We start from the raw sequence: 19114 nt of genomic DNA, 5'->3' as shown, positions 1-19114 counted from the left end.
GATGAGTGCATATAGCAATTAAAACAAAACCAAAAACCAAGATTCTTTGCAGATATTGTGCAGTTTCTACTGTACATTGCTGTTGATTTGCACCCTATCCATCCATCCATCCATCACTATAACTGCTGAATCCCAACTGGGGTCACCAGAGCCTATCCCGGGAATAATGGGCACAGACAGGAACCAACCCTGGGCAGTCGCTAACACACCACAGGGGGCACACACACACACACTCACAGGGCCAACTTAGAATCACCAATTAACCTAATATGCACACTTTTGGACCATGGGAGGAAACCAGACCCCCCAGTGAAAAACCAATGCAAACGCAGGGAGAGCGTGCAATCTACACCCAGGGACCAAACCCAGGAGCTTCTTGCTGCGAGGCAGCAGCGCTGACCACTGCACTACCGTGCTGCTCTGCATCCTGTCCTACACTTGTAATTTTACGGGAATTTTTGCTTTCTTTTTTATATATTTTCTATATACTGTTCATTTACAGTTTACTTATCAAATCCTTTCGCTCCAAATCGATTGATGGATTTTGCATGTTTATTAACATGGCGGATTTAATCAGATGATATTTTGAGAGTGGGTTTTAAAAATCCCCTACGAGTTTGAGACCTCATCATACACAAACCAATTTCAACACAAATGCCAGATAGTCTAGATCAGATATGTGTAGACTGTTTTTTTTCCCCTCTCCAGTCTACTTTCTATGTGAACATCTGCTTCAGTGAGAGTGTTATGGGCTGGATGCAAATCACTTCAGTTCAATGTTTTCCTAAAAGTAGCTCCCAGTGCCTAGGGATGCCATAAAGGTACTTAGTGCTTTTTGTCATATAATCATGTTTGCGCAGTTTTCCCCAATATTTGTCTGTTTGTATTTGGACAGGCAAAAACCCTTTGTGAAGTGTAGAATAAGTAAACCACATTAGTATGTTTAAAAGGAACATAGATGTTTCTTAAACTTAAGAAAATTGTGCCAGGCAGATATGTGCATTAGCAGCCGATGTTTCAGAAGGTGTTGTATTCAGCTCTTAATTCAGATAGCTAGACTTCAGAATGGGCTCGTAGAGTGGGTGTTCAGTAATAGCATATTGACGGAAATGGGACAAGTATTCCTAATGAAAAACCTAGGAAGGAAATACAGAGCAGGGGTCACCGATCGTGTCATCCTACTCGGACACCCTATTATCTGTTGTTCAAAAATATATTCTTTGAAATGGAACCAAGATACACAACTTCCAGTGAATATAATATAATCTTTCATGTGAGGTCCTCCTGAAGACACTGAAGAAAAAAATACTGTCATATTTTTCTAGCAAAAACTTCCTTTATGAACCATACAGAAATCAAACTCAGACCATATGGGGCGTTTTAATATTTCTCTTATTATTACAAGGGCTATAGCTTTCATTAATAAATGTAGGTGACCAATCAAGTTGTTTGACTTGATGACAGATGTTAACCCAGCTTCTATAAGCTTATTAATTAGTTAACTTTTAGATATAATCACATGAAATGCAGTCTGATCAATGATGATGGTAGGTGAATTGTAGTAGGAATTTTAGCATCAATCAAATACAAGCTTCTAGCACCTTCCTTTTCCATTAAGCCACACCTATTATAGGCAGTACCAGTTATCTGAGCAAAACGTTCAAAGGTTCTGTCCTTCAGACAAGCCATAATTGCAAAATGTTTTAACTTTACACATTAACTAACACAATGTCCTCTTCTAATGAATCACAATCAACGAGCACTGCCCAGCAGATCATTGGAGATCATTGGAGCTTAGTTCCCAAATTCCACAGTGTTTACTCCAACCGACGGAAGACAACGACTAGAACCATGACCAGGGCAATAAGATCCCAGACAAACAGAAGGAGACACTCTTTATTTCACAAAGCTGTGTGGTCTATCTCCCTCCCCCACTCTGCAAACTGACCAACATGCCACTTCTCTAGAAATATTGTAAATATTGTAAACTGTAAATACAGTTGCAAACTGCGTGACTGAAAATATTGTAACTTATTTTGTTGAGTATTTGTGGAATCCCCTGCTCAGATTGGTTACTGCTTCCTATATGTTCATTCTGATCTCCATTTTGATAACATATATTAAATTTTTTACAATTTATGTTCTTTGAGAGTGCTGCAAAAAGAAGAGATGTTGAATTTTTATAATATGGAAGGATGATGAGAGTAAAGCTTTCTTACAGTACCTTCTGATATTTGTATCATATGTACAAGCTAGCTAAAAGCTAATCTAATGATTTATGGAATTGATTGTACATTTGGTAGATGTTGCCAACCAGGTGGTTCTAAACCATAATTTTATTACCTGTCTACATGCCTGATGTGCAATAATATAATTTCTTTTGACGATTCAATTAAGCAATGACGCTCGTATGAGAAGGAGTGCGGTTGTACTCCAAGATATAATGGCTGTGATTTGGCTATAGGCACAAGGCCGCAGGACAAGTACAGCTGCAAGACTTTGAGTATGTTATTGCTTTTATACAGCAGTTCAACGAGTAGTATTTATAAAGTAACAGTAATAGGATACAGCATATTTTGTTGACTTATTTAAACACTTACGGGCCTCCGCAAAAAATAAAAAGTTCCCATAACGTCAGCGAAAGTGGGATGGCCTATCGCGTCCAAACCTTGCATATACCCAGAAAACCTTTCATTTACCCAGTCTATAACTGATATGGCTTTGTCTAATATTGCTGGTGCCAACTAGCTAACTTATTAGTGGAATAACTTGGCCTGATAAATAAAGACCGTGACCCAGGTCTAATAAATAAAATATTGTGGCGCTAGAGTGGCAAAGAGATGGTGAGGCAGACAGCACATTTCAGCTGTTAACAGACAGTTTTATTGCATGATCCTTAACAGGCCAGCGGTAAAACAACGAGCAACAATAAACAATAAACTGACACATAGACGGGGGGCCTTTAAAGAGACAAAAGTAGATACAGGCAATATAGACAAAGCACAATGAGTCTTTCGGTGAAAAGAACTTATAAAAACTTAAAATCCAAAACAGATCAAAATTAATCCAACAAAATGGAGGAATACATATGAACCTTTACTATGTTCATTTTTGGAAGCAGTGGAAACATGGGGAGGTTCTCAAAGGCACCAAGTAAGAATCAGCCCAGCACCGGCTCTGTGTTGGTGGAAATGAGGTGTATGTAATGTGGAGTGATACTCATAGAATGCCTCTTGCCCAGTCAGATTTCTTGTTTTGGAACTAATTGTTGTATAATGGTCTTTTAATAAAGATACATTACATTACATTGTAAGGAATTTTATTATTTTGGGGTGACCTTGCTTTAGTTTTTATGAAACTATGTGCCACAACAGCTGTGTTTAATCATTCTTTATTTACATTGCATATTGATTTTATAAAGTTTTACCCTTGTTTGGTTGAGTTTAATTCAGTTCTAGTGTGACTGCATATGCCACATCATCACTGATAGCTTCATAATTATTTTTCTTAATTGTAACCTCATGCGCTTAGTATTATAATATCTAGTGACATCACAGTTATCCTGATAGTGGACAAAAGTATCAGTCAAAAAAAGGTGTATTCATTGCTATGTACCGCTAATCTTTGTTTGCCTCATTTTCTCTCTATTATGAAATTCTAATGTCACTGGAACACATACCGTCAACTCTTTCTTCAGAATCCCCAGTTGATAAAATTAGCGTTAGATGCATTAAACAACAGCTGATCCCCTTTCCTTTTTCATTGCAGTGCTCTAGTGCTTTAGTGATTATCGCTTCTCATTGTGAGTGAATATTTATGTCCCTGTTGCCAAGAGTAGCCCATTAGCTGTGCTGGTGCACGATGATATTGCATTAAGCTGCTCAAAGCACTCACTTCAGTGTGTGTTTTGCTTCAAAACCACTTTTGAAGAGGGCCTGATCTACAGCTTAATGTTGATTACTTCATTCAAAGTATAATTTTCATGCTTACATAAACAGTGTATGTTCCTGCCTCAATGGCTGAAAGACAGTGATTACTCTCTTACACTCTGCAAGCAAGTATTCATTTTGAGTGTGGTCTTTCCAGCTCTGTTTGGGGGATTTGAAGTCAGTTGTAATCAGTTCCTCTGCATTTATATTTATCGGCGTGCTGCTTCTGGGATAATGCTTGGCCTGGCATCAGGTTGACCCTGTGACAGAAGCTCGCCATCTTCCCAGATGGACATTAGGGTATATTCTCAGTGGTAGCTAAAATTGCTAGAAAAGTACTGGAAATGCAATTGTGTATGTGGTGGCCTGTCTCCAGTATGTATATTTGGTCTGCAGTAGTAAAGTAAATATAACAACAACCATTACGAACTGCACACAGATTCTTCCTGCACATTTCTACCATTCAGTGTTGGTCCCCAGTATAACAGTGAGAGTCTACGATCCATTACCCAGGGAAGATTCTCTGTATATTTGATGTTTCTTGTCAAGATTCTGGTAGCTTCTTCCCATAAAATCATAGAACCTTGTAGAATCTGATAGCATTTAAAGTTTTTCCCACGTATAATGTTCTGCTTCTCTTTTCTCTCTGTCTTTGTAAGGTGCAGCCAAACTACAAGTTGGAGATAAACTTCTTTACTGTGCACTGTACCTGAAACTTCTGTCTAATTAATGTCAGTGCCTGGAATTATGAGCTAAATACCAATAAGTATCTTTTTTTTTTTTTTAATCACCCATGTTTTACTTTGCAGTAAAAAAAACTTCCAAGGAAAATTTATCAAAGCAAATGGACCATGTGCTGCTATCCTATAATATGTGTAATTTCTACAATAATTCTTCGTAAGAGCTGTATTTTTAATTATTAGCCTTGTGCCCTATCCAACTTTAATTAAATTGCCCCTTGCTGCACACTGATAAATTGTAGGTTTCCTAGGGAAGGCGGTCTTGTGTTTTTCGTTTTGTTGCACAGTAGGAGACTTTTGAGCTCTTATCTTTCAGCAAACAGTTCCGTTCTTTATAAATAAAACGCTGCTTCCCCTTTGTCTACATGATGATATAGGGTTGCAGTGATTCACTCGGTTTTCTCTTGTACCTCTGGGAGTAATATTGAAAGGCTTGTGAAATCCCCCTCAGCCCTCTTCCCCATCACTGTTAATTCGTTCTTACTTTTAAATTTCAGTGATGGGAATGTGTGAAGGGACCTCAGAGGTTAATAATGTGATCTGGCTGGAGGTATTTATATGATTTGGAGAATTTTGTGACTTCAGGAATTGCGCTACCTAAGCTCTTCAAGGTTCCTGGAAATGCTGGTAGGCTGACCCAGTGTTCACTTCACACAGTGATGGGCTTGGTAGCTGGTGAAGTGCTACAGTTAATAACTGCACTGCAAATAAACTGTAACTTGCAAATTAACTGCAGAGGGAAATTTAATCTGGATAGGCACCATCATACATCTTAAAATGTTATGCGCAATGGCCCCAGTGAAAAGACAATTCAATGTATGTGCCAGATAGTGTTTTGAAAGAAAATAAAATATAAGGGGTGAAATCTTATCTTGACCAAGGTAATTGCAGTGGATTTTGTATTATAGGCAGTTGCTGGGTAAAGAACATCTGACTTACAGACAACTTACTCACAAATGGACTGTAACAACGCCTTTTATATTAACAATTTGGGTTAAGTACAATAGTTTGTAATAGCGTACACACTCGCTACATTGTGACGCTCATGAAAACATTGCATACAGTAGCTGCAGCAGTTCATTGGCTGCAGGAACAGTACAGTTACATGCATGGTAAGCACTGTGTTCTCTCACATATTGAATATTATTATCTGATTTTTTTTCTTAAATTCAGATTTTGGCACTTGTATCCTCTTACAGTTTTTCACCTCAAAACTCTGTTCCACCTCTCACCTTTAAGGAGAACAGTGCTTATATTTTTCTTTTTACTTTTTGTACCAGTATCCCTCTTTTTCATCCATTTTTCCCTGAAAATTTTCCCAATAAAAAAATAGAAAATAGAAGGGTGGAATGAAGGGATGAAGGAGGTTTGAACGGATGACTGTTGGTTGAGTACTGGATGTCTTCAGCAGGTTTGGAGGATATGTGTTGAAGATTGAATGATAGCACTTATTATTACTACTATTATTATTATTATTATTATTACTATTTTATCATTTTATTATTATTATGTAAGGTATTGTTGATGTACAAACTTTCATACAAATTTGACTAAAAGACAGGCTTAGGGCACAGATCTCTTTGGTAACCTGGGGGCTTCCTGTGCATGTCAGTTTTGAAGCCACCCAATTATTAATATCAATTCATCCATCTTGCCATTTTCCAGCTGCTTATACCAGACAGGATCGCCAGGGGCTCTAGATCCTATCTTAGATACAAGGCAGGGGTACACCCAAGATGCGATACCAAACATGTTCAGACTTATTCATCAATCATTCCAACTTCTACCTGCTTATCCTTTGCAGAGATAGAGGGACCTAAGACTTATAAGGACTAAAATAACAAAATAATTATTGCACAATCTAGATAACAGAAAAAAATAAGATTTTGTAATGAAAGGGCCCTCCTCTATTCTCAGCATCCTTCATCATTCACAAAGAAGAGTGAATAGACAAGGATTGTCAACAAGTCTCTTTTAAACAGGCTAAAGCTCTTGTGAATCTTTAAAGCCAATCCAATAATGCTCTAGGAGGGAAATCAATCTCTGCGTCTCAAGGATTTATTCTGTTCTTCTTCTGTTTGTCACAGAAAACAAGCTTCCTCCACGAGGCCCTTTTTCCTGATGATTCATCAGCCGAACTCTTAGATCCCTCCTCCAGCTTATATGAGACAGTTGCTAAGGTAAAGTAATTACTTTCTCACAGTCCAGATCACTCAGTATATTTACATGGGCTCAGCCATAATCCACCCATTAACTGTTTGTTTTTACTAATTACAAGAGGATCTGGCAAGAAATGTGTCAAGACCTCGACAGATGCTTGTTAATTTGTCAGTGTTTATTTCCGAAAAGTGAAATGATCTGTAATGGTCTTGCATCAGTAAACTCATTTAATAGTATTATGATTAGTTTGTCACACACTCTATAACTTCCATTCTACAGTGCATTATTAAAGTAAATTCTATAAGATTCTTAAACTTAATTTCATATATAATTCACTCTTGCATATGTAGTCACATTTATCATCGTTTATACCTACTAGCAGTGGTGTAAGACATTTGCAGTCATTCACAACACAATGTCATTCAACCCACCCCCCCCCCCCCCAGATGGTCCAAATATACAAAGTCACAACTGGCAAATCCATTAGCTTACCAGAAGATTTACTTTGCCAAAATAGTACCCACCGTAAAAAATGTTGGAAATCAACGGTCTGTAGTTATTGCCTACTTAAGTAGGTGACCACATTAGACACATATGTTATGGAGAAAGTAAGAGGTTTGAGCTTTGAGGCATTGTAGGGGTCCAAGCAGCGAAGTTGATGGAAGGCTACTGTTAAAATCAGTTTAACAGTTTTCAATTGTTTCAGGAATCAGTTGTTTTCATTCTGCTACCCTTCAGGCATTTCCCAAAAAGTTTTTCTTAGCCTCTTGTGGAAAGTTTTCTTGTTTTTGTTAAATAGATTCCTAAGATTTCTAGAATCTCATTTTCACAGGTATGTTTAACAGGTATGTTCACCTTTGTGGAAAAAGCCTCGTATCAGAACGGCAAACAAACTCCCATGACTGTGGAATAGACATGTCGGTTTTCTCTTTTATTGGCACTGGGGCAGGACAGTTAAGACATCGATATGGTGGGGAAACACGGTGAGAAAAAAACAGAAAAGAGGAAAAAAAAATCCGGGAATGTTTGCTGGGGAATAAGAGTTGGAGACGGGAAGGTGTTGGGGTCAGTACAGGTTTACTGGGGTGACAGAGATGAAAAAGCATTTATATTGGTCAAAGAAATGGGGAATGAGTAGAATCCAATGTAGCAGTCATCGTCACCTGACTCATCCCAGCAGTCTCAAAGTCCCGGTCAGTTTTCTCCAAATATGGTCACTCTCACTTCATTGTAACCCATTTCTGATATATTCTCTCTGCCTGTTCCTTTCTTTGCTGCTTCTGAAAGATCCCTAGATGACATAGATGGTGTCTGTGCCTAGATTTTTCCCTGAACTGCTAGTGGAATGTGAAATACAAGGTGAACAATAAAAGGTTTTTAATATGCATTGTCCAAACAAATATATCTGTATGATTGGCACAAGAAATTACTGTATTATACGTAAATGGCTGGGGGAGTGTAAGTGATGTAAGTATGAGTGCAAAACAAAAGTAGATTAGCAGAAATGCTACTTTAGGTTATGCAGCAGAATTTGAAAGTTGGTGACTTAAATCATCAGACTGCGTTTTAAACCTTCTGTGAGCTCTGCTTCTGTGTCTGCCCCGCAGGCAACAGTGCGAGCCCTGTCGTCCTTGTAGCTCTCATTAGGCAGATGAGTACCAGATGTGTGATATTGGCACCAAGACAGAGGGGGAGTACAGTGTACCTAGTTCAACTCTGTACGATCTTTTCATCTGAGAAGAACTGAAACACTGCAAAATATAAAAAGATTTTAGAATCAGTCATCATGTTTTTCTCAGGGACTTAAGATAGTCAGTATATATTTAATTTAAAAGAAGGAACCTTTCCCGCTATAAAATCCAGACCTTGCTTGAGCTTCCCTGCATCATTCACGTTGTTGTTGCGTTACTTTAATGCTAAAGCAGACGCTCATCCACCTCCACCCCCTCCCTTACAGAGGAAAGTGATTTTCCCTTCGACACAGCTGGGAGGACACTGACAGCCTTCTTCTGCGGATTCTCTCTGAATTCTAATTTGCCAGCTGGTTGCTGGTGTCAGGCTCTAGGGAAAATCCTATTGGTCAGCAGCGACCTCAGTCCTCCCTCCCAAACACCGCCATCCCTCTAGGCCAAAGTCACCCATCAGGAGATTCGACCATACGAACGTGAGCCAGGGGGTACTGCTCACGTGCCACTTAATTAAAGGCCAGCGGCCCCTCCTTCCGTCTCTCCCCCGGACTGATTGCTGGGGCTGAAGGCTCAGGCTGGGCAGCTCATTTCTCATGCTACCTGCTCTTTGTCTTTAGGACGGCGGCTTTCATAGCTGAGAAGGAAGGATTTTCTGTCAAGGAACCTATAGTCATGCAAGTAGAAGAAATAGAATTTTCAAAAGAAAAAATATATTTAAGCATTTTGTATGTTTCTAGGCTGAATTTAATAGACCTTAATTATTTGAGTTAAAAGACATAAATCATAAATAGGACACAGAAAATTTAGGGAAAACTAGGTTATTTTTTCATATTAATTATTAATAACTAATTAAAAACCATCTTTATAACTGTGCAATGGTATTTTTAATATTTCTGAAGTTACCTTATAAGAGTGACTAAATCAGTAAATTAATTAAAAGTAAAATGATGCATATGCACTTTATAGAGCTTTATCATACTGAGAGATTTTTGTAAATACATTTCTAAATTAATTATAATTATTAATTTCTTTTCAAATAGTGTGTTTTAATGAATACATTCAACGGACTTGTACAGAAACAGAATCTGCCCCATCATTAAGAGTCATCACATTTTTATAAGTACATAAATTCGACACAAGTTTGGTAGTTTTGTGTTATTTTTGTAAAGATAAAATAACTTGTCGGAACAGCAAATCACAGTCACTTTTTTGGAAAGACATTTCATTAAGTTGCAAATGATGTCACAGCAACAACAAATCACTATACTCAAAAACAAGGGAAAAATAGAAAGTTCTCTTTCAAATAACTCTGTGCCCTTCTGTCAAAGACAAACACACATACACACACCTTACACACCCATAGACACACACACACACAACTGTAGCAGTCACAATACTGTCTGAGACACTTTGAAGCGGGGAGTCTTTTCGAGCTACCTCGATCCCCTGGGATTTCTCAAAACAGGATGGACAGCTTCTCGGTCCAAAAGGATTCAGAAGGAATGAGAAGTGATAACAAACTCTGCCAGATCGCGCCCTAAAAAACAAATCACATGGTCATTATTTGCTTTAACTCCTTTAGGAATTATTCATTTATCCAGTACATTGGAATGGATCTTAAAAGAATATCAGTTACATCATTTAGTACATTCATTAGTAAAACCCTGTTTGGTAACAATTTCCATGAATGCCATGTCTGTAAGAGTCTATGACCACATTCATAAAACATTATAAAACATTCATAAAGCATTATAAACATGGCTATAAATATTTATTTTAAAAGGCATAAAACATTATAGCCATGTTTATTATACATTATGAATGTTTCATGAAGCTCTCTTCTATAATGCACTGTAAATATTTGCAGTAATGCAGTGCAAAGCATCCTTAACTCTTATCCCGACCATTATTATGCATTATGATTGTATCTATAGTACAATACATGCAGATGAGAGCTTCACTGGGATTCATGAATCATTTTAATTAACACTATAATATTAATAACTTGTCAATAGAAGATGTAATGCTTTATTAATTCTTATACTGACCATTATAAATGAATTATGAAGGTATATCTATAATGCACTGTAGATGACAGGTTCAAGTAAAGTGTTACCCCATATTTCCATATAAAACCTGAGTTTTAAAATATAATTTATTTAAATAAAGTACATCTGGACAGGGATGTATCACTGTAATAAAATGTGAGCTTTGCTTCTCCACAGAATCTTCTGTGACGTAGCAGATGTGAGTGGATATAGTTAGGAGGCCCTTTCCATATATACTGTATATTTCTTTCCCACCATAGTGCAAATGTATAATGGTCAGATGATTTAGCTCTAAACTGACCTTATCATTTACCTGCATGTATCTCCTTCTTCAGCTGATGTCTAGTGCAGGGAATAATCTGCCTAACAGAATATGTTTCTTCGAAAAGACTTTGCCTCCACCGATTACACAGTATATCCAGTTATTTAGAATACATACTTATTTATAATACATAGGTTATTGTGGACCACATTGTATATGTTGTATTTATAGATTTATTCAGCTTATTGCCAAACTTTTTTTATTGAGCTAATTATGAAATGAGAATTGAGAAATACAGTTTTCATTTAACATGTATTATATTCCTATTTTTCTCTGTGGAAGTGTAGTGGTTCGAGGCACCATGTTGGTGCAGTGGGTAGCACAGTCGCTTCACACCTCTGGAGACCAGGCTTCAAATCTCTATGTAGCGTTTGCATGTTCTGCCCATGTTTGCATGTGTCAGTGAATGGTGTAAGAGTCTACCCTGAGAGAGAGACCCCCCCACGCCCCACAACCCTCAATAGGACAAGCAGGTATAGATAATGGATGAAAATGTAAACCATACAAGTTGTAGCAATTCAGCTGTGGACTAGATATCGTGATATATGAGTGTCCTGCTGTGTTTTTGACAGATGTGGGCAGAATATTGACCCCTACTGGTTTTATAAGCATGAAATCTTAAAATAGTATTATCCGTCCATCCATCGTTTTATGTCTTGTCTTGGTCAGGGACACGGAGCACTAGATTGGGTTATATCCTAGACGGGATGCCAGTCCTTCACAGGACATGCACACTCTGGGCCATTTACCAATGCCAATTAGCCTAATTACATGCCTTTGTGGGACTGTGGGATGAATCCCATTAATATAAACCGGAGGTGGGATTCGAACGTTTGATGTGTGAGGCAACAGTGCAACCCACAGAGCCACATTATCAACAGATTAGTTCAGTCTCCTAAAAGGCAGCGTAATTTCAGTTCACTCCCCACGCAATCTATTAATGTATCAGTACAATCCCATGTTAGAAGTGTATTTCATTTTAAAAAAGATTACAGCTTGATCCTAAACTAAAACTGTGCAAATCATTCATAGTTCCCTTTGAATATGAATTATACAAATCGGAATATGAAAGTTGCCAATTGTATACTTATCTTAAAACAGGAAATCATTTTTATTTCTGCCCTTCTTTATCTAACCCGTCTTATTTCAGTTTAAAATTGAGATAACTACTTAATACACAGCATAGGTTATGTAATTTGTTCTATTTAATCAGGTTGTAGCACATGACATAGCCTTGACTTGTTCTAATAATTTCTTATGCATGCTATTTAGAATTGGGGCGGCATGGTGGTGCAGTGGTTAGCACTGTTGCCACACACCTCTGGGACCCGGGTTCGAGTCTCCGCCTGGGTCACATGTGTGTGGAGTTTGCATGTTCTCCCCATGTCGTCGTGGGGTTTCCTCCGGGTACTCCGGTTTCCCCCCACAGTCCAAAAACATGCTGAGGCTAATTGGAGTTGCTAAATTGCCCATACAGTAGGTGTGCGTGTGCCCTGCGATGGGCTGCCCCCCCATCCAGTTTTATTCCCCACCTCGTGCCCGTAGCTTCTGGGATAGGCTCCAGACGCCCCGTGACCCAGAAGGACAAGCGGTTTGGGAAAATGGATGGATGAATATTTAAAATTGTTTTGTGTATTACTGAAACTTTCAGTGAAACGCTCAATATTTAATTGGAAAAGAATACGCATAGTTCTAGCTTCAGGAGTAATCACTAGAGATATTGCTCAACTGTGCATCTTCGTGTTAAACAAGTCTCTGGAAGAGCAGCTGGACGACTATGCAGACTTAACAAGACCACAGCATGAACATATTTGCTAAAATGAAACCGGGCACATTTCAGCAGGACTATTTTATTATTGCTACCATTTCAGGAGAAACCATAGTGAGCTCATTATTCATGGTGGGGAAAAAAGCAGAATGTTTTAAATGCACAGCGGTTATTATTTTTCGCAATTATTTTTCACAGTTATTGGGCAGTTTAAGTTTATTCAATTTCTTTTAAATTTTTTTTCCTCCTGCTGCAAAGTGCGAGTGGTGGCAAATGAATTTCATTGGTTGCGAAAGCCATCGCACTTGCTAAATAATGGTCCCCAGCAAACTCATGCAAGTCCCTCTCATTATCTGGGCCCACTGCACAGTGACATTCCCCCAGGGATGCCTATTGTGTAAGTCTTCCCGGGAAGAGAGAGCTGAGGGGTGTCTGTTTCTGTCCCGTTTTTACTTGCTCGTTTCTCAAGTGCAGGTCTGCCCACAGCTGGATGAACGAAACAGCCAGCACTGCGCATACATGCTCCATTCCCGGTGCATGGTGGGTTTGTTTATAGGCACCAAACCGTGATTGTCCTTACCCATTAAGACACCACTGCCCACCCATGCATATCATTGATACACATTCACACATTCTTCATCACGGATGAAGGATGTGTGAATGTGTATCAATGATATGCATGGGTGGGCAGTGGTGTCTTAATGGGTAAGGAAGCGCACTTGTAATTGAAAAACCGCAGGTTCGAATCCCCTTCCAGCAAGGCACCACCGAGGTACCCTGAGCAAGGTACCGCCCCCAAGCACTGCTCCCCGGGCGCTGAATTAGCTGCCCTCCCTGCTATGTCACATTTTCACATATGGGTTAAATACAGAGGACACATTTCATTGTTGTGTGCTATGGTGTACCAACAATGACCACTGATCAGCAAATTCCAATCACCCAGAGTGTAACAGTTAATTCTTCTTCTGCTTTGTTTGCGTTTTGATTGAAAATTTTGGCTGGCAGACAGCTTGGTGTAATTTACCACGGTCCCTAACAGTCACCATATCAATTAACACATCTTCCAGATAAAACTGATATACAGTTTTTTCAAACAACAAATGGGAAGGTTGACTGAAGATGATCATTCAACAGGGTAGTTGTGAAGATTGTAGAAAAGTTACAGTGTTACAGTATCAAACGCAATAGTTGCACCAAGTGACAGTGTGATAGAAACAAAATTTGAATACCATGTGACATTTCTCATACCTATATGTCACAAGAGGTATAACCGCTTGGGTCAGATTGTCATAACAGTTCTCTATATCTTTGTGTCTGACAAACCTTTTATTATGTTATTTGTGATCATACATTCATCTGAATATGCATTTAGAACAGTCCAGAAAAAAAAAAATAAATATAGATGACTTGGTTGTTCACATTACTGTAAGTTTTAGAAGTTACATCTCTGGGATAGAACAGGACAGATACATTGATCAATTGAGCCACTGCGTGTGGAAAAACCCATTAACCTTTGTGTGACGAAGTGAGGAGGAAAGGCGAAAGACAGGAGGGGGGGCCACATTAGGAATGGAGGACAGAGGGCCAGTTGTCGAGCAGGGTGATGTTTTTAAATGAAGCTGCATTGGATGAAGAGCCTCATTTTCGGGAAGTTCTTGCTGAGGTGAAGCAGGATGGATGTCACCGAGGAGAAGGGCTGTCAGGGGAACTCAAGGCAACCTTTGTAACGTGTCGGAAGGAAATAAAAATAGCCAGCTGAAAGCAAAGCTGCTATATTGTGTTTGGACAGGCTAAATGGTTGGCATGGGGAAAAAAAGGCTGGAGGCCAGGAGTGACAGTGCTAACATAATGATCCAGGTGACGTGGGGACTAATCTGGTGTGAAGGTTTACACTGGAGTCATTTCAATCATCACCTTCCTATTCTACTCAAGCAGATTTCTAATGGTCTTTAGGATCAGTGTGCCTAGATAGAGAGAGAATATAATGCCTCTTTTCTTCATGATTATCAGGTTATATTGATCTAATTACTGTGGTTTTCAAGTTTCAGTCCATATAAACAAGATATGTTTTTTCATGATGCCTCTGCAGTGTTAGACTTAATATTTATTTTGAGGATTATAATTGATTCAGTATTAGTTTAATTCACTACTGTATGTGGTTTAACATAGCTTCTTCTTATCTTCACAGCTAAAAGTAGTAGTACATTGTTGCTCATGTTGGACCGTACGGTGTGCTTAAACTTTTTAAACTAATGCAGTACAATTGAAAAATTTGCTTTGTAATGTATTAACTCTGTAAGGTATTAACCTTGTTCTTCACCTGAATACAGTATGTGGTGCATCCTTATGGTACAGTACAAGTGCTCACGCAAGCAGAGGGAATAATGAGCACGGTAAAGGTGGTGTAACTAGATTAGACATGCCGCCAACTTCTTTTATGACCTTCACATTGTCACATGCAAATTAATGCACTGAAACTGACAGCAACTAATGCTTTTCTGCATACAGTATGACACGAATATGTAGTTCTGAGGAACAGTAGGTGGAGAGAGGCGGGGAAGGCCAATATGGCAATAATGATTAATTAGAACCAGCATCAAGTTACATATGTAGACTATTCGGTATCATAATTAATCATGAATAGCTGCATTAGTAAGTTTGGTATGTAAAACTGACTATGTTAAGCAAAATTAGAGACAACCGAAGATCCAGACAGACAACCTGTAGTTTAATTCTTTGCAGAGTAATAAAGATATTAAATTAAAATCAGAATGTTGGTGATGATAATGAAACCACAAAATACATATACAGATGCTCCATCTTGCATATACAGATGCTCCTCTACTTACAAACTTTCAAATGCAATTGTGCAACCATTGTGCACCTGTAACCATTAATATTCCATAAATTTTAAAGGAACCCTTTTATGCTCTTCTGGCTTTTCCCCTTCCTTTAGTGTTTTATATAGCTTTATGTGCATGTAAACCGTCAGCAAAGTATACACGAAAGGGAGTAATTGTCACCACAGAAAGCACTCTTTTCTAATCTGCCCGTAACTCCTCATTGGCATCCCAGTCCTTACTTCCGTGACATGGTGAGGTCACTTCGTATCACAATCTTTATTGTAGGTTGGCTGCCTACCTGCAAGGATTTCTCTGCAGACTGCATGACAGGGACAGAACATGTAGGGCAGGCCAACCAATCAGAACAAACAGGGCTCATCCAGGGTGGGGCTTAAAGCTCTAAAAGATTTCAGACACAGGGCGAATAGAGATGCACAGTATGAGAAACACAATGTGTATTTGGAACATTGAAGTATGAAAATCTATTCTAATAGATCCCAAAAATAAAAATATGAGCAGTGAAAATAAGCATAATATGGCCTCTTTAAAACCTATTGCTAAGCGGATTCAGAAACGGATGTAACCAACCTCACATGAAAGGTAAATATACAGTGAAAGGGGTTATACTATAATTATCACTAATTGTTTTCTTAGTTACTGTTTTCATTTACCTCTCATTATGAAGTTTATTATGTTTAGTGACGGTATTATTATAAACACATCATTTTAAAATCTATTTTTTATTTCAAATATGTCGTGTAGATAAATGATAATGCTTTTGCATGGATTGCTGTCATTTGCCTGCATGTATGCAGTCATTCAGGGGAGCGGGTAAGCAGATGTTGAAGATAAGATGCTTTATTGATCTCATGCTAACAAAAATGGTCACCTGACTTCTCACAAAACAGATTCCCCAACAGTATACATACACACACATGCACACGCACACGTAGGGTATACCTATCCTTATGGGGTCCGCTCATTCACTTCTATGGGAAAAATGCTAACGCTAACTATGACAAACTTAACCCCCACCCTGCCCTAATCATAACCATAAGTAACTAAGCAAAATACAAAACTTTGTGCATTTTTGTTTTTTTCATAACAGTCACTGATTTTTATAAAATAGAGTTTTCCCTTATGGGGACCGGTTTCCTGGATATTTTTCCTGGAAAAACGGATATTTATCACGTTATGGGGACATTGTGTCCCCATAAGGATAGGTATACCCACTCGCACACACACACACACACACACACACACACACACACACACACACACACACACACACACACACACACACACACATATATATATATATATATATATATATATATATATATATATATATATATTATTTCTACAAATTTTTATGTTTTCAAATGTTATCCGAAACTCTGAATCATATCTTAAAAAAGTACACCATCTCATTTAATTCAAACTATTTCTTGAGAATTTGAAAATATGCCAGTTCTGGCAGCATGCAATGGAAAAAGTGCTTAGTCTGGGGTTTACAAAATGAAGAGGCACAGAAAGTTAATCAAGGCCGCCCATGCAGATAGCTTTCAGTCCTGCAGATATAAGTAAAATCCACTGAACAGCTGCTTGTCCTATAAAGGCCAAAACAGGTAACTCTCTCCTTTGAGAATTGTTGTCCGATTCACACCATAGCCGTAATGTTGGGGTTTATTGCACTATAATACATAACATGAAGAGATGTCAAGAAGTAATTTTGTCTGACACTCTAGGGTTTACTCTCAATTCTGATGACAGTCTTCAGACTTGGTCTTCTGTCACCTGGGCAACACAACTGGCGTCTCAGTGTATGAAAGCTGACACTGGCCCATTGAAGTGCATTGTAATGGAGGAGTCTAATTTGTCAGAAAATTTGGGCCTGTCCAGCTATATATCTCTCAGGCTTGCAGCAGAGCTTAAACTCACAGCTTGCCTGTCAATGAATATGATCCAGTCCTGGAAGAATCTATGAAAAAAAAGAGATGATGTTGCAGAATATCAGCGTATTTTTCTATTTCATTCAGTAATCACTGTATATATTTATGTGCAATAGTATAAATACCTCAAAGATTAAAATTGTAGTTAGCAGACAAAGATAGATAGATAGATAGCTAGATAGAGAGAGAGAGAGAGAGAGAGAGAGAGAGAGAGAGAGAGAGCAAGAGATGCTTTACTATATTACTAAATCATAATAACAAGAGTCTATTTTTGTGACTTATTCAACACACTCATACAACATGCAGAAATTAGTGTTTTCACCATGTCTATAAACATTCTCGTTTCCCATATTTGGTTAGGAGAACCTTATCTGTTTATTGATGGTATTTATACAGTTGACTTGGCAGATCAGTTAGTCAAAAAGGAGCTCTGGCAGAACTCTATCAGCTCATCCATCACGATTGCGGACAAGGCTGTTCCGACATTTTGGGACATGCCTGATATTATATAAAAAAAGGGTAACCCAGTCATGCATAGAGGATTGGCAGCTACTAAAGGAGTGTGGATGTATTTGTTTTTGTTTTAGGGAATATACGGCCATATAAGGCTAAAATCACAGATCCTTGCTGTTAATAATGTTGATTAAGCAACATCATTTTGCCCCCACTGATGTGTCCTCATACAGTAGCACACTGGATAAGCACAATAGAACCAGGCCCACAATAGAAACCTACAAATACAAATCAATACCTGGACCTTCATTTCTTAGTCTTTTCAGTACTTCTCAGTAAATATAAATACTACAATCAGATGCTATAGCTATTGGTGCTTTTAATTTTTCTGATATTAGATATTAGTTCTGAAAGATTGTCAGTCTAATATCCTGATCTTTCTTGGTGTGTCACTCTTCTGGTCTCAATACCTTCATCATATATTAGCAGAAAACAAATTATGAATTTATCACACAATTCAACCCCCCATTTATTTAATCTCATGCACCATCAACAATATACTTGTGTGTGTATAATATATATATATATATATATATATATATATATATATATATATATATATATATATATATATATATATACACACATATATGTATATATGTATGTATATATATATATATATATATATGTTATATATATACAACATATATATATATATATATATATATATATATACATTACCTGATGATAATTTAAACATGTATTCCAATGACATATATTGGCTATTAAATGGATTTTATGTACCTTCCTTTACAAGATAGATAGATAGATAGATAGATAGATAGATTTCCAAAGGAGGACGTAAAAGGACAGAAAAAGCGCTTGTGCCATGACACTGGACAGCACAGTGGGGTGATTTACTGTAGATAATTATGTAAACGAATCCAGCTGCCAGCAGTTGAATTAACATATGGGTTATTAAGAACTCTTTAAAAAATGAGTGTAAAATTGAGTGCTATGCTCAATTTTAGTGCTCAATTGTGCACTAAAGATTCCACCTTTTTTCTGTACTAAATTATTTTCATAATCTATTAAGACTTATAACCATGGATGTCTGTTTTCTTTTCATTTTTGAACCGACCCTTGTAACAACGAATTATGCAATAACACCTCATCATGTAAAAACTTGACAAAGTATATTGAATTTTCAC

General features: G+C 37.8%; 1 protein-coding gene across 4 annotated transcripts in view; it reads left to right on the top strand.

Annotated features, from left to right (window-relative positions):
* LOC125708416 (inactive N-acetylated-alpha-linked acidic dipeptidase-like protein 2) overlaps positions 1–19114 on the top strand; it is a 210567-nt gene that overhangs the window by 167576 nt on the left and 23877 nt on the right. For 3 of the 4 annotated variants that reach the window (XM_048975923.1, XM_048975924.1, XM_048975922.1), the window contains one exon: positions 6757–6849. The exons of the other annotated variant lie outside the window; for it this stretch is intronic. In XM_048975923.1, the coding sequence (XP_048831880.1) occupies positions 6757–6849 (93 nt within the window). The remainder of the gene's footprint in view (positions 1–6756; positions 6850–19114) is intronic. 4 annotated transcript variants of the gene reach the window in all.

This window comes from Brienomyrus brachyistius, chromosome 15 (assembly GCF_023856365.1).
Source record: "Brienomyrus brachyistius isolate T26 chromosome 15, BBRACH_0.4, whole genome shotgun sequence".
In the NCBI taxonomy this organism is placed as follows: Eukaryota; Metazoa; Chordata; class Actinopteri; order Osteoglossiformes; family Mormyridae; genus Brienomyrus; species Brienomyrus brachyistius.
Note: the sequence above shows the minus strand (reverse complement) of the source record. Positions and strands in the feature narration are given on the sequence as shown.